The sequence below is a fragment of the Phoca vitulina genome, unplaced genomic scaffold, assembly GCF_004348235.1.
Source record: "Phoca vitulina isolate PV1807 unplaced genomic scaffold, GSC_HSeal_1.0 scaffold4, whole genome shotgun sequence".
Lineage (NCBI taxonomy): Eukaryota > Metazoa > Chordata > Mammalia > Carnivora > Phocidae > Phoca > Phoca vitulina.
The window spans coordinates 16278469-16294090 of record NW_022589707.1 but is presented as its reverse complement, the minus strand read 5'-3'; the positions used below and the strand labels follow the sequence as shown (position 1 = coordinate 16294090).

Sequence of the window (15622 nt, the reverse complement as noted above, 5' to 3'; positions counted from 1 at the left end):
AGACACTACAGTATATTGCTCATTGTACTTGCCCTCTGCTGAGTTGCAGACAGAAGGAAGATAAGGAAGGAAAAGGGATTCTTGACAAGGAGAGAATAAAGCACTTACACTTCATAGGACTTTCTAGCCACAGATGCCAGGTGCTACCCACTGAAATCCAGGCTTGGACTAAGCTCCACATTTCTGAAAGGACCATCTCAACCGAAGCCTGGGGCTCAGAGTCAGCAGGAGGAAGCTGCAGCTCCCACCAGCAGCACATTTCAAAGAGGCTGCAACAAGAGAACATTTTCCATTTAAGCATCTAATTCCAATCTTCCATTTCACAAAGCAGTAGCAGAACAGGCCTTTACATCAGTCTTTTCAAAAGATATTTCCATGACTATGTGATGAATATGAAGCAGGCTATGGCCCAGCAATCCTTTCACTAACATACTCTAAGTCTTTCATTATACTTCACAGCAGATCCTAAAAGTACTTGCCCTTTCTTTTTCTTTAATGGTGCTCTGTTGCTCCAAGACTCACTTCTACACCAACAGTTCTAAAACTGCCGAATCAACCTAAAATCACTGAGCAGGCAGGCTGTCAACAAAGCAAGCACACACCCAGACAGGAGCCTAAGGATTCATTAGCTGCCAAGAATTGGAAGCGGATTAAAGCTGCTAGTTAATCCTACAAAAAACTGCTCAAATTAAGCAGAATTACTTAAAATACTTCACTGAGGACAGAAGAGCTCTGGCAAATAGAAAATGAGGTTCTGGAAATACAAATATTTCAGTGAAATTTGAAAAGTAACATAAAAGTATCAGGTTGCTGTACTTTTTTAAGCATTTCAATTAATGAATGATATATTTATTAAATAAAGACTTTTAAAGATTTACAGTATATTGGGGGAAGAGACTAAGACAGAGTAGAGTAAAAAGAATAAAACAAAACCCCCCGAAAAACTATCAGTCCAAGAACAAAAGCTTTAGACATATACCCTATAACAATGTGGTAAAGAGCTAGAAAACGAGAATTTCCCAGATCAAGAAAAAAAATCATTCCCATGAGAGAGATTAAAAAAAGAGTAAGTCTAATTTACCTGAAACAGAGAAAGTAACTTTTTAATTTGGTCAACTATCTTAAGTCTTTGTATCTAATCTTTCATGAGAATTTTACAAATTTAGGACAAACTGCTAGTTCTGTCACGAGTTACTTTCTGATGGTTTTCTTAGGGAAAGAAAATGGTTTGAAGGAATATTAAGAAAAACATAAACTATGGAGCCTAAAAGATAACCATTACTATCTAAAAATGATATTTTTCAAAATAACTTGTTTTGTAAGATGGCCTGAAATACAGAAACCATGATGAAATGAACTTAGCTAAAACTTTCACCACAGCAGTGATAAGTAAATAACACCCATCTCCAAAAGCAGAGTGTAAATGAAAAACAGTCATAAAAAGCCCCCAGCAGGCTCCCATACCCACAGAATACTCTTGTGTGCATTAAATAACTTTTCTAGAAGCAAAAAGGCTCCTTTATAGAGACAAATTCAGCCAACTTAAACATTTTCACAGCCATCTCCATAATAATTGAATAAATAATTAAAAGGGAGATACTATTTCCCTTACAGGAGGGTAGAGATTCCTAGCTAAAAATAATTCTTTAAAAGATCATTAAGCGGGGCGCCTGGGTGGCTCAGTTGGTTAAGCGACTGCCTTCGGCTCAGGTCATGATACTGGAGTCCCGGGATCGAGTCCCGCATCGGGCTCCCTGCTCGGCAGGGAGTCTGCTTCTCCCTCTGACCCTCCTCCCTCTCATGCTCTCTGTCTCTCATTCTGTCTCTCTCAAATAAATAAATAAAAATCTTTAAAAATAAAATAAAATAAAATAAAAGATCATTAAGCTATTCAAACTCCACGAGAAATTTCCAAACACTCTTCAAGTCAACTTTCAGACTGCAGCACCCACATGCACTGTTCTATCTTGATTCCAATGAAAGCAATCAGTAAGACCAAATGACAGCACTGAATCCTGGGGCCGCCTCAGTTTCTGATGAGATCCCCACGTTTCTGGGACAAGCATTTTCGAACAATCCTAAGTCCTAATGAACTCTGTCAAATGAAATTTGGCTCAAATTTATGACTGTCAGTCACGCATAATATGGTACTGAGAAATCCTGCCAAAATATTTTCATGACAAGTGTAAAAAATCCCTATCCAAATTTAAAATCCTCAATAACCTAAGTAGGTGAACGTGAACCTCAAGAATGGCCCTGAAAAAAGATAAATAAATCTGGATCCATAAAATCAACTTTGTTTGGGAGTGACTGAAGCATGCATTCCTTGGTAATCACTTTGCTTGCTGTGGGCCTTACTAATTATACTAGGCAGTCCTATTTTAAAAGCAGAAAATGCCAACCTTGAAACCATTTGAAACAAAGCCAAGGTAAGTACTTCCTAAAAGCCAAAAATATAGAAAACGTATTTCCTTTAATCACTGGTCTCTATTCCTGCCCATCTGAGCCAAGTTTTACAACAACTCATACAAACCAGAAGAATGAGAATATTCTCAGACATATTAAGCATATGTTAACACTGTGCTGAAGATTCAAGTTTTCAGTCTTACAGGAATGTTAAATGTCTAGCTTAAAGTGTTGTAAAAAAAAAAAAAAAGGCATCGAAGTGTTAGAAAACTCTGAAACCTTATGTAAAAAACATGTATATTTTCAGGTCTAATTCTAAGTACTTTCTTCTGTTCTGGGGCCATTTAAATAGTGTTATACATGGCTGAAACAGAAAATACAAGAAAACAATGAATACAGAGGAAAAATTGAAAAGAACTGTGCTATGGGCTTGAGAAAAAATAAGTAAAATACATAATGAAAACTCCATTAACAGAAAATTTCTCACCAAAAGAAAAAAACCACGTGTTTCATAATATTGTCATTTTGGAAACTCTACCAGAAAGGAAAATTAAGTCAGTATTTTTAAGGACTTCTGCACGCCAAACACTCCAATATTTTGCCCTTTAGCAGCACTATGAACTTCCAGTAACAAGAAATAAAGCTCCTATCTGAGACTTCAGCTGTACAGCAGTAAAACACTCTCTGGTAGTTACTTCAGTACCAGGGTACAAGCTAGAAAAATACAAGAGAGGTAATCTGAGCAATCTCAACTTCCTATGAATTAAATTTGTTTTCAAGTTCAACAGAGCTTAAAATTCTATAAAATCTGGAAAACAGTATGGCAGTTCCTTAAAACAAAAAAAAAACAAGCAGCATTACCATATAACCAGCAATTCCCTTTCTGGATACTCAGAAGAATTGAAAGCAGGGCCTCCAAAAGGTATTTGTATACCCATGCTCATAACAGCATTATCTGCAACAGCCAAAAGGTAGAAGCAACCCAAGTGTTCATTGATAGATGAGTGGATAAACAAAATGCGGTACATACGTTATTATTCAGCCTTAAAAGAGGATGAAATTCTGACAAATGATACACCATAGATGAACCCCGAGGACATTATGCTATGTGAATAAGCCAGTCACAAAAGTTCAAATACAGTATGATTCCATTTATATGAGGTACCTAGAGTAGTGAAATTCACAGAGATAGAAACCAGGTTGCTAGGGGCTGGGGGATGGGGAGGGAAAAATAGGGAGTTAACTATGTTTAATAGGCAGAGTTTCAGTTTTACAAGATGAAAAAGTTTGGAGATGAATGGTGATAATGGATGCACAACAACATAAATGTACTTAAACCCATTAATCTGTACACTTTAAAATGGTTAAATGGTGAATTTTATGTTATGTACATTTTACTGCAATTTTAAAAAAGGAATGATCGTGAATGAACCTTAAAAACATTATGCTAAGTGAAATAAACAAGACACAAAAGTACAAATAGTATATGATTCTATTTATACAAGGTATCTGGAATAGTCAAATTCATAGAGACAAAAAGTCGAATGGTGCTGCCAGGGGCTGGAGAGAAGAGGGAATGGAGAGTTATTATTTAATAGGTACAGAGTTTTAGTCTGGGAAGATGAAAAAGTTCTAGAGACCAGCGGGGATGATGGCTGCACAACGACATGAATGTACCTAATGCCACTGAACTGTATACCTAAAAATGGTTATTTATGTTATGAATATTTTACCACAATAAAAAAAAATCTATGCAATCTATTTTCCATTTTCTTTATAGACATCAGTGCAATCAACATAAAAAAAAATGAACTATCTGGAAAGCTTTGGAAGAAAACTGTGTTATAATTAGAAAATGCAGCACTGCCCTGATAATTTTATATCCTGAATCGCACTACCAACTCTGGTCCAAGGCCTGGGAAGACAAGAAATAAACTAATCCAAACATGGATGAATGCCACTGGCTAAGAGACTGCCATGCCAACATAAATACCATCACAAATTCTCATTCATAGTTTCCAACACACCAAAGACATGAAATGTCTGTATTTGCACTGTCCAAGACTTGGAATGTGGCAAATAAGGAACTGATTTTAACTTTTATTTAATTTTAATTAATTTAAGTAGCCACAATAGCCATCTGGCTAATGGCTACCATATTAGATGACACAGCCAGATTGCTAAACTCTGGAATACAGGTCTCTGGTTTTTATCATTTACGTGTTTCCAGTTTCCAGCAATGCAAGGCATACAGTAGTCCTGTTCATTGAATTAACTGATCCACAAAATTTGTAGATGAATATTTTCTCTTTTCTAGAAAGCTCTCCTTTCAAAAGTATGTCATGTTTTAAGAGTCACTTAACTGGAGGATGAAAGCATAAGCATAAAAAAAGCCCAGATTTTCAGATATGTCAAGTCAATAACTGCAATTGCTAAAAGAAAAACCAAAGACCCTAGATTTTTTTTTAACTAGGCTAAAGAATCAAGAAATTCCAGAGAGGAAAATTATTAAGAAAGAAATCTGAAGCTGAAATTCCATGATCCATGACTTTCCTGATAGGATATTTAGAAGAAAATTCCCAAGGATATGTGACAAACCAAACATGACGTCAACTTAGTCCATCAGAGCATGATTTCATTTGATTACTTTTTATGATTTCATCATTCCGTTTCAGTTTCCAGACTGAACTATAAAATTTTTGAGCTAACCTCTGACCCACAGATTGTCTCTATAAAAGTAGTCTCCTTATAATCTAAATTATAAACTTAGAAGAAATGCGTAGCATAATTCATTAGCTGTATAAAGAGACGGTCTTTCCTTCTATTGCTTGCTTTCTACACCGTCTACTCATTTGGGTTACCAGAAGTGGACAAAGTGTTCAGAACAGTTCACTGATAGGCTTCCTTTAAGATCTGTCTCAAAATAACTTGCTTTATTTTAAAACACTTTGGGTATCAGTGATATCTGCCTATCACATAAATCAAAACCATGGCTGTAGGTTGTTTCCAAGAATTTTGTCAGGAAAAAAAAAGTTTAGAGTAATGAATATAGATTCTTTGGCAAATGGTTGTTTTATACAAATACTACAGAAAGAGAAAAGATGCTAACTCATAGCATGGACTAAACCTTATACACCTTTAAACCAAATCTATTGTCACCAGGTCATTAGAATTCTACTAAATGGCTTTAAGATTAGTAAAGTGAGAGTTAAGAGGGAAGTGATACGTTTTTTCAAAATGTGTATTCTTCTGGGGTGCCTGGGTGGCTCAGTTGTTAAGCGCCTGCCTTCAGCTCCGGTCATGATCCCAGGGTCCTGGGGATAGGGCCCCACATCAGGCTCCCTGCTCCCTCCCCCACTCCCTGTGCTTGTGTTCCCTTTCTCGCTGTGTCTCTGTCAAAGAAATAAATAAAATATATTAAAAAAAAATGTGTATTCTTCAAAATGGTTTTCAAACAAACTAGGCAAATTCTTTCCTTAACAACAAACTTGAAATTAAAACACTATATGCCTGTTACTACACTAGAACAGACTTTTAGTCTGTACTTAGTGACTACCTCGAGAAAGCCTCATTGAGTCAAAAAGTTCCTCTCCTTTCCTGTACGCAAGTCTTTTAAAGAATAAAATGAGGGCAATATAAATTTATCTCACAAAGGTTGTGGTTTTTTTCAAAGATTTTATTTATTTATTTGAGAAAGAGCAAGAGAGAGCACAAGTGGAAGGGGGAGGGAGAAGCAGACTCCCTGCTGGGCTGATACCAGGACCCTGAGATCATGACCTGAACTGAAGGCAGACTCTTAACTGATTGAACACCCAGGTGCCCCTCACAAAGGTTGTTTAAAAAAAAAAAAAGGGGGGGGATGGAGGGGCGCCTGGGTGGTTCAGTTGGTTAAGCAACTCCCTTCGGCTCAAGTCACGATCCCAGGATCGAGCCCTGCATCGGGCTCCCTGCCTGCTTCTCCCTCTCCCTCTGCCACTCCCACTGCTTGTGCTCTCCTGCTCTCTGTCAAATAAATAAAATCTTTAAAAAATAAATAAATAAGGATGGAAAGACTCAAAACAGAACATCATAGGAGGCTGAATAATATTATTTTCAATTACCCATGGGTATGGTAGAGAGAGGCAGCAAAAATAAATGAAATCCATAGGTAAAGACAAATTTGAGACATCCAAATATCCCTTCGGAGGTGCCTACAAGCAGCTATTCATTCAACACACATTTTTGTTTTTAAAGATTTTATTTATTTATTTCTGCGAGAGAGAGAGAGCAGGAGCAAGGGAAGGAACAGAGGGAGAGGGACAAGCAGACTCCACACTGAGCGTGGAGCCTGATGTGGGTCCCTGAGATCATGACCTGAGCAGAAACCAAGAGTCAAACGCTTAACCTACTAAGCCGCCACCCAGGTGCCCCTCAACACACATTTTTAAGAACCTTTGTGTCAGGCACCTTGATCACTGCTTTCTTAATAACCATTAAATTATTCCCTCAACTGTATCATATAAACAAATAAAATGATTCTACAGTCTAATAGGGGGAACAAAACAGATTTTCAAAAAGGTAAAAAAAAATTACAAATGCAATTATATAAAGTGCTCTAGGTGTTCAGTGGAGGCAGAATGATTTTCATTTGAAGAGAATCAGTTAAGACTTCAAGGAGAGGGGCGCCTGGGTGGCTCAGTCGTTAAGCGTCTGCCTTCGGCTCAGGTCATGATCCCAGGGTCCTGGGATCGAGCCCCGCATCGGGCTCCCTGCTCAGTGGGAAGCCTGCTTCTCCCTCTTCCACTCCCCCTGCTTGTGTTCCCTCTCTCGCTGTGTCTCTCTCTGTCAAATAAATAAATAAAATCTTTAAAAAAAAAAAAAAAAAAAAAAGACTTCAAGGAGAAAGAATTTAGGCTGGGCTTTGAAAAGATTGGTTAGTTTCTTCATTTGAAGACAAGATAGGGAAAGAGTAAAACCACAGAGGTATGAAAGAATTAAAGAAATAACAAAATTGGACAGAGAAAGCATTCTCTACCACCTCCCTTCTCCCTCCCCACCATAACCATTTGCTTACTATGGGAAATACTACAGCTGTATGAATGCTGATGGGAAAGACGCAGTAAAGAGGGAGTCTGTAGATGCAAGTGAGAGACAGGATAACCAAAAGATCAAGGTTCCTAAGAATTCAGAAAATGGATGCAGAGCACCTAGACCTGACAGGAGAAGGAAGAAGCAGTTGGCTACACCTATGCTGAAGTTATACCAAATCAGAGGTGAAGGGCTGATGGTACAGCATATTTAAGAAAATTACTAGAATGATAGACCTTGTAATCCAAATTAGAGAGAAGTAAAGACAAGACCTAATGAAGAAACAATAGGAGCCAGTCAACTGAATAAGGTTTTGATGAAATTCAAAAACTAATTCAGGGATTTGTTTAACATGATTGAACTGATTGAATACATTTGTTTGCCCATAGGTCCCTTCCAAAAATCTAAAATCAGAGTAAAGAGATTTTTTAAAATGGGGGAGGGGTGTTCCACAAGGACAAAAAGAATGGAAACATGACTGATGTTAACAAAACTGTGAAAACTAGAATGCTTATGGAGGAGTTAACTGTCTTAGCAGGTCTAAAAAAGTTGAAACTTTTTCAGAGGAAGGACAGGATGAGAAAGGGGAAGCCAAGGGGGCAAAATGATTCATGTTGCAAAATCTCAGTGAATTTAAAGTACCAAGTACAAGAATTAAAAGGTACACTTGAAGGCAGATGCACAGGTGGAACAAAAAACAAAGGAGTGGGTTCAAAATCTGTAAGAAGCAGTTAGACTGAGATCTTTCCCGTGACTCAGTGGCCAGGCTACTATCCTCCCACCATCACAGAAAACTCAAGATTTACTTTGGAAAGACTGATACAGAGGGACTCTGCACTCTTAGCCAATAGACTCACCTAAGGACAAGAATATCATACTGAAAATAGATTAAATTAAAGCCTACATACTGGGGCACCCGGGTGGCTCAGTCGGTTAAGCATCTACCTTTGGCTCCAGTCGTGATCCCAGGGTTCTGGGATTGAGTCCCGCATGGGGCTCCCTGCTCCGTGGGGAGCCTGCTTCTCCCTCTGCCTCTGCCTCTCTCTCTCTCTCTCATGAATAAATAAATAAAATCTTTAAAAATAAATAAATAAAGCCTACATACATAGTGGTAAGATCCATTCCCTGGTTCATTCTCCCACCTGCACTGGCAGCCCCATTTATATGCAGAGGATTGCTCTCAGGATAAAAGTGGTCCAAGAAAAAAAGACCAACAGAAATATAAGAGAGAAGGGGTAAAGGTTCCCTTCTCAATTAGCCATCAAATAAGGGAGTAATCCAAGAAAAGATCATGGGATCCAGGATTCAATGCATCTAACACAAGAAAGAGAATGTAATTCCCTAGGAGGGTTTAAATAGAGATCCCAGGACAATAATTATGCAACAGACCTGGAGAATAACAAGGTCAGATCGAGCAGGAAGATAGAGCCCTCTAGGGAGAGGTTTTCTTCTACCAAAAAAGGAAACATTACCAATCTGAACATACTAAGAGGATATTTACATACTCACAGAGGGTTTTGAACAAATTATTACAGATATACAGAAAATGAAGCAAATGTGAAAGAAAGAAAAAGGTAATGACTACCACCAGAAAAAAAAAAGTTGCACAAAAAAGGAAAAATTACCATGTTATACATGCTATGTGGTTCACAATGTGTGTTGTGTATATGTAACAAAAACTGATATAACTATGTTTAGAGAGATGCAACAGAAGAGAAGATGGAGGGAGCCCAAATCTTCATCTTTCACAGAAGAAAGTCTAAACATAACTGCTCTTTACATCCTAGGACTTTTTCTTGTAAAATCTCCATTTTATAACTTTTTAAAGTTTTAAAAGTTTATTTTAAAATATTTTAAGTTTTAAAAATACAACTACGTGGGGTGCCTGGGTGGCTCAGTCATTAAGCGTCTGCCTTCAGCTCAGGTCATGATCCCAGGGTCCTGGGATCGAGCCCCGCATCAGGCTCCCTGTTCCGCGGGAGGCCTGCTTCTCCCTCTCGCACTCTCCCTGCTTGTGTTCCCTCTCTCGCTGTGTCTCTCTCTGTCAAATAAATAAAATCTTAAAAAAAAAAAAAAAAAACACTACATTTTTGGGGGGTGGTTGATTTTTGTTTTTGTTTTTTTATTGAGAGAGGGAGCATGTGAGCAAGAGGTCGGGGAGCTAGGAGAGAGAGAATCTTAAGCAGGCTCCCTGCCCAGTGCAGAGCCCCACGCAGGGGCAGGATCTCACGATCCTGAGATCATGACCTGAGCCAAAATCAAGAGTTGGACGCTTAACCGACTGAGCCACCCAAGTGCCCCATAACTTTTTAATTTTGATAGAAATTAAAATTATAGATTTCAAAAAATTTCAAATATTATAGATTTCAAAAAACGCCTACTATATAAGGTTACTTGAATCCCTAAGCAGCAAACTAGAAGAGTGGGTTGTGATCAGAGCAGATATCTGAGTTAGTGATGTGGGGGGCTGGTGACTTTTTTTTAAAGTAGGCTCCACACCCAGTGTAGAGCCCAATGTGGAGCCCAACATGAGTTTTAAACTCACCACCCTGAGATAAAGACCTGAGCTTAACCAACTGAGCCAGCCAGGCACTCCCCCCCTTTTATTTTAAGTAAGCTCTATACCAACATGGGTCTTGAACTCATGATTGCAAGATCAAGAGCCACATACTCTACCAACTGAGCCAGCCAGGCACCCCAGGCTGGTGACTTTTTAATAATGACAAGATTCAGGTTGTGACTGTGTGACCATGTAGCTGAGTTAGTGACTTGAGTTGGTGGCTTTTTAGTAATGAAAAGATCCAAGATGTGACAGTGTGATCACGAGGCTGAGAAAAGGAGGTAAGGGAATTAAGGGGCTGAAATGTCAGCTGAGTTGTGAATCCTGATGCTGAAGTTGCCTAAAAATGATGTGTTTTTAGGTCCACTTTTCCACCCTTCCCTACTGCTTTTTGCCCCACTATGCTGACCTATATGGACTATATCAACAGGTTCCGGTGTCCCCTAGCTTCTGTTTGGGTTTGCCCAAATAAGAATCCCAGGAGTTTAGGGGAATAAGGTCAATATATTTATTCCTCCAGCCCATCTCCTCTCAAGGCAGCCAACTCCACACTTTCCTTCGGAGTTCAAGTAACTACTCCCTCTCCTATTCCTTCCTGCCTATGGATGTTAATCAGTCTGGCTACGGGTTACTTCATTATCTCTTGTGGTACCACATTATACCAGCACCTTTATAAACAATACTTTTATAAAATAAGCCCTCCTTGAATTATTCTATTACAAGTGTGCCATCTGTTCCTGTTGGGACCCTTACTGTAAATAGTAATAATGATGATAATGTAAGGTTGTAACAGAGAGTAGTGGAAAGTAAGAAGAGTGACTACCATTTAAATAACAATTACTAACATATCTCAAACTCTGGGTTCTAAGAACTTTTCTAAGCTTTTTGCAGATATTAACTCATTTAGTCATCACAAATATATTATGTGGCAAGCTGAGATTTTTGTCTGGTTCATTTGCATATACCAAAGCCTAGCACAGTTGCTGGTACAGGGTAAGCACACAAATATTTATTTTAAAATACACAAAACAAAAAGCAAGTTTAGTAGGGAAGAGATGACTTTTAGTATGATGTATCAGATTTATAACTCCCCCAAAACTAAACACTAAATAAGAGCACATGTGAATGATTTTCTTGTGTAGCCTACAGTGAGTCTTATTCCTTTATCTTTTCCCATGAGTTTATCCAGAACTTGGGACCCCCAAATTTTTAAATGTAATATCTAAAGCCAAAGTTGCAAAATTTTAAATATTTATTATGCACCTGCAGCCCAGAGTCTCATTTAGAAGGGCAGAGCACCTTTAAGTATCAGTTATTAGTTTTAAAAAAGAAAGGGGAAGGAGTAAACTTTAAAAATATGCTTGGGAATATAAAATGCAAAAATAAGAAAGTCAGCAAGATCACCAAGTATACACACACATAGAAATAAAGCACAGAAAAAGTGAGTATGAAATTTAGAGGGAAGTTAAGACACGTGAATCAAAGAATGCAGAAATACAATAGGTCTAACAGGTTGAAATTAAACCCCTAACTGGATGTTCACACAGTCATATGGAATAATCAAGGCAGCTATGGATACCAGTATCTTATAAAGAACCTAAAGTCAAGGAAAAAAACAAGGTTAGGGAACAAATATGCAGCAAGATGTGAACTAACTGCAAGGATTTTCAACTGGTATTTTTCTCTTTACATCACGTTGTACTCCAAAACACGGTGGAAATTCGCGTGTAAAAGAATCTAGAAACCTGAGAAGTTTCGAGAATAATAGATTCAAACTATCACTGTTACTTAATGAAAAATCAGTAAGGCACACTGAGGTGCAAGGCTACGACTGGGATGGAATTGCCAGACGCGAACACTGGGACACCGAGAGGAACGGATAAAGCATCCGTAAGTGGAAGATGAAGAGAGACTGGGACTGGATTTGAAGGAAGACTAAACGCGAAAGCAGGGCCTAAGAAGCAAGTAGCAAGCGTAAAACTTAAACAGGACCAGATCGATACCACAAGCGAGTACAGGACCTACAAATCTGATTGTACGGGGTGGGGAAAGGGCCAGTTCGCGACCGACCAGCTGCGACTAGTTTCCGAAAAGCGGCATAAATGTAGCCTCGCAGCCCCACCCCGCGGCAGCAGCTCCTCCCTAAGGAGCATCTCACGAGGCCAACCGCCCGGCTCAGGATCCAGCTCGAGCCTAGGTCCCACCCCGCCCTTGCCCCGCGGCGCAGAACGGCCTCTCTGGGCCCCTCACCGAACGCTGCAGCTCTCCAAGCCAAAACGAGGCGCGCTCCTTTCCGCTGGGATCTGGGTCGTGGTAAAGCGCCTGCACTGCTTGGTATACGAGCTGCAAAGTCGGCTTTGCCCCTTCCATGGTGGTGGCAGTGGTAGCGACAGCGACGGCTCTGGCTGTTCTCCCGAGGCTTCTCCGGTTGCTCCGCCTTCAAGCTTCCTCACTGTGTCGGCCACGGCCGCTCCCTGACTGGCGCCATCTCCTCTTTGGCCGTTACCAGGGCAGAGGGGTTCCCGTGGAAGTTGCCCCCTCGGAAACAGAGGTTAGATTGTATTCGGGTTCCCGGCTTTTTTTCCTATCCTCCCACTAGACTCCAGACTTCTGAGTTCAGACGCCGATACTCGCTTCTTCACCCACTGAATTGCCTTCAGAAGTCTGTCCCCGCACCACACAAACCACGCAGTGTACTTAAGCGGCGTTAACCCGGACCGGAAGTCGCAGCACCGGTACCTTTGGCACACTTCCGCCCGGTGCAGCGCAAACGGCCTTCTTCCCGGCACGCCTCCTCCTGTCTCCCCGCCCCCTCCCGGAAGCGGCCCGGCCGAGCCAGGAGCTGGGAAGAGGTAGTTGGTTGTGGTTCTCTCCGTTACTTGCGTACGACTGGAGCAATAGGACCAGTGTGTTCCATACCTGAGCTGCTCTTCTCTCCTTGGCAGTGGGTCCAAGGTCTTTCCCACCCCCTTCGGACTTCTCCATTCCTATCCAGGGAATCCTTTCTGACGCCCGTGGACAAGGCGCCTCAATTCAACCGTCCGTGCAGTGTCCACCGTACTGGAAATGCCAAGATGACTGAAGACAGGGTTTCTGTACTGACTTTGGTGGATGAGACAGACACGTAATGTACAAGTAATGTACAAAACTGAAATCTGTGCCACACTGAGATGAACCCAAAATGCCTACAATCTCTGCTCAGCCCCTTGTCTACTAAGTTCTTAGCCCAACAAGGTATTTTATTCTATTGCTCAGGACACTCTGAACTCCATGGTATTTACATACATCTTTAGGATCATTTCCACATTGAGGGGCGCCTGGGTGGCTCAGTCATTAAGCGTCTGCCTTCGGCTGGGGTCATGGTCCCAGGGTCCTGGGATCGAGCCCCGCACTGGGCTCCCTGCTGGGCGGGAAGCCTGCTTCTCTCTCTCCCACTCCCCCTGCTTGTGTTCCCTCTCTCACTCTCTCTCTCTGTCAAATAAATAAATATTTTTTTTAAAAAGGATCATTTCCACATTGAATTGAATTTTTGTGTATGTCTTTCCGAATCAAAAAACAAAGGTCTGACAATTCTCAATTCACAAAAGAAAATGGTAATCTTGGAATCTGCACTCTGAAGAAATTTTGGACAAAAGTATGTTAATGGATTTCCCGACATTGCTGCTAGTTCTTTGCAGTAATAAATGCACTATTTGATGAATGCTTACAATGTGTAAAGCACTGTAGTTAAAAAATCTGATTCAATCCTTTTGACAGCTACACCAACTAAATCCCCATTTTATAGAATAAGAAGTAGGTAATGTACTTTGCCCAAGGTTATACAGTTCTTAAAGTCAGGATTTGAATCCAAATCGGTTTCACTACCATGAAGCCTGTTAAATAATACAATTCCTATCAGCCTGTGTATTCGTTTCTGAATTGTTACTGTCAACAGATTTGAATTGCCAACATCATAATGAAAACAGTGTTACTGCACAGAATTGATATGATTTCAGACAAAAGAAAAGAAACTTGATATTCTGGCAACCTAATTCATCCATTAATTCAGAAAAAATTTAGTAAGGGACGCCTGGGTGGCTCAGTCGGCTAAGCGTCTGCCTTCGGCTGAGGTCATGATCTCAGTGTCCTGAGATTGAGTCCCATATCGGGCTCCCTGCTCAGTGGGGAGCCTGCTTCTCCCTCTGCCTTCTGCTCCTCCTGCTTGTACTCTCTCTCTGACAAATAAATAAAATCTTAAAAAAAAAATTTAGTAAGATCATTTTGGTCTCTGCCCTCATGGAGTTTATAGTCTAATTGCAAAGAAAGACTAGCCATACAGTTTAAAAGTTCTGTGAATATTCACAAGCTAAAGAATGATGTTGGACCTACCTTGCACATAAATGAAAAAATAAATCCCAGAACCTAAATGTAAGAGCTAAAACTATAAGACCCTTGGAAGAAAACAGGACTATATCTTCATGATCTTGGATTAGGCAATAGTTTCTTAGATATGGCACCAAAAGTACAACACCAGAAAGAAAAACGGGTAAATCGGACTTCATCAAAACTAAAAACTTTTGGGCGCCTGGGTGGCTCAGTCGTTAAGCGTCTGCCTTCAGCTCAGGTCATGATCCCAGGGTGCTGGGATCGAGTCCCACATCAGGCTCCCTGCTCGGCAGGAAGCCTGCTTCTCCCTCTCCCGCTCCCCCTGCTTGTGTTCCTGCTCTCGCTATTTCTCTCTCTGTTAAATAAATAAATAAAATCTTAAAAAAAAAAAACAACTAAAAACTTTTGTGTGTCAAAGGGCACAATTAAAGTGAAATGACAATCCACAAAATGAAAGAAAATTTTTGCAAATCATATATCTAAAGGATTAGCATTCAGAATGTATAAGAACTCTTACAATTCAACAATGAAAAGACAATTCAATTTTTTAAATAGGCAAAGGATTTGAATAGCTATTTCTCCAAACGAGATATACAGAACCATAATGAGATACCACTTCACACTCCCTGAAATGGCTAAAAAAAGACATCAAGTGTTGGTGAGGATGTGGAAAGATTGAAACCCTCACACACTGCTAGTAGGATTGTAAATTGGTGCCGCTGCTTTGGAAAACAGTCTGGCAATTCTTCAAAAGGTTAAATTTACCAAATAACCCAGCAGTTCCACTCCTAGGTGTATACCCATGAGAATGAAAACATAAGTCCATACAGACATTTGTACATAAATGTTCATAGTAGTATTATTTATAATAGCCAAATGAAAACAACCCTAAGCCTACCAACTGATAAATGGATAAACAAAATGTGATATATCCACATGATAGAATATTAAATATTAAAGTAATGAAGTACCCATCTGGAAGCCAAGGAGAGAGGCCTCAGGAAAACTTGGTCCACCAACACGTTGATCTGGGACTTCCAGCCTTCAGAACTATGAGGAAATAAATTTATGTCATTTTAATTAATTTTAAAAATAAAGGAATGAAATACTGATACATGCTACAATGTGGATGAACCTTGAAAACATGCTAAGTGAAAACAGCCAGACCAAAAAAAAAAAAAAAAAAAAGCCACATATTATATGATTTCATTAATTTGAAATACA

At 39.8% G+C, this 15622-nt stretch overlaps 1 protein-coding gene across 2 annotated transcripts in view; it reads right to left on the bottom strand.

Moving 5' to 3' along the window:
- TNPO3 (transportin 3) overlaps positions 1-12757 on the bottom strand; it is a 78618-nt gene extending 65861 nt beyond the window's left edge. The window contains exons 1-2 of one of the 2 annotated variants that reach the window (XM_032401607.1): positions 12284-12366; positions 109-269 (exon numbers count right to left, since the gene is read on the bottom strand). Coding sequence is in view for 1 of the 2 variants with exons in the window: in XM_032401606.1 (XP_032257497.1) it covers positions 12284-12403 (120 nt within the window). In the remaining variant the exon portion in view is untranslated. Of the gene's footprint in view, positions 1-108; positions 270-12283 lie in introns of both variants that reach the window. The other variant, XM_032401606.1, reaches the window with a different exon arrangement.
- Between the last annotated feature and the right edge of the window lie 2865 nt (positions 12758-15622).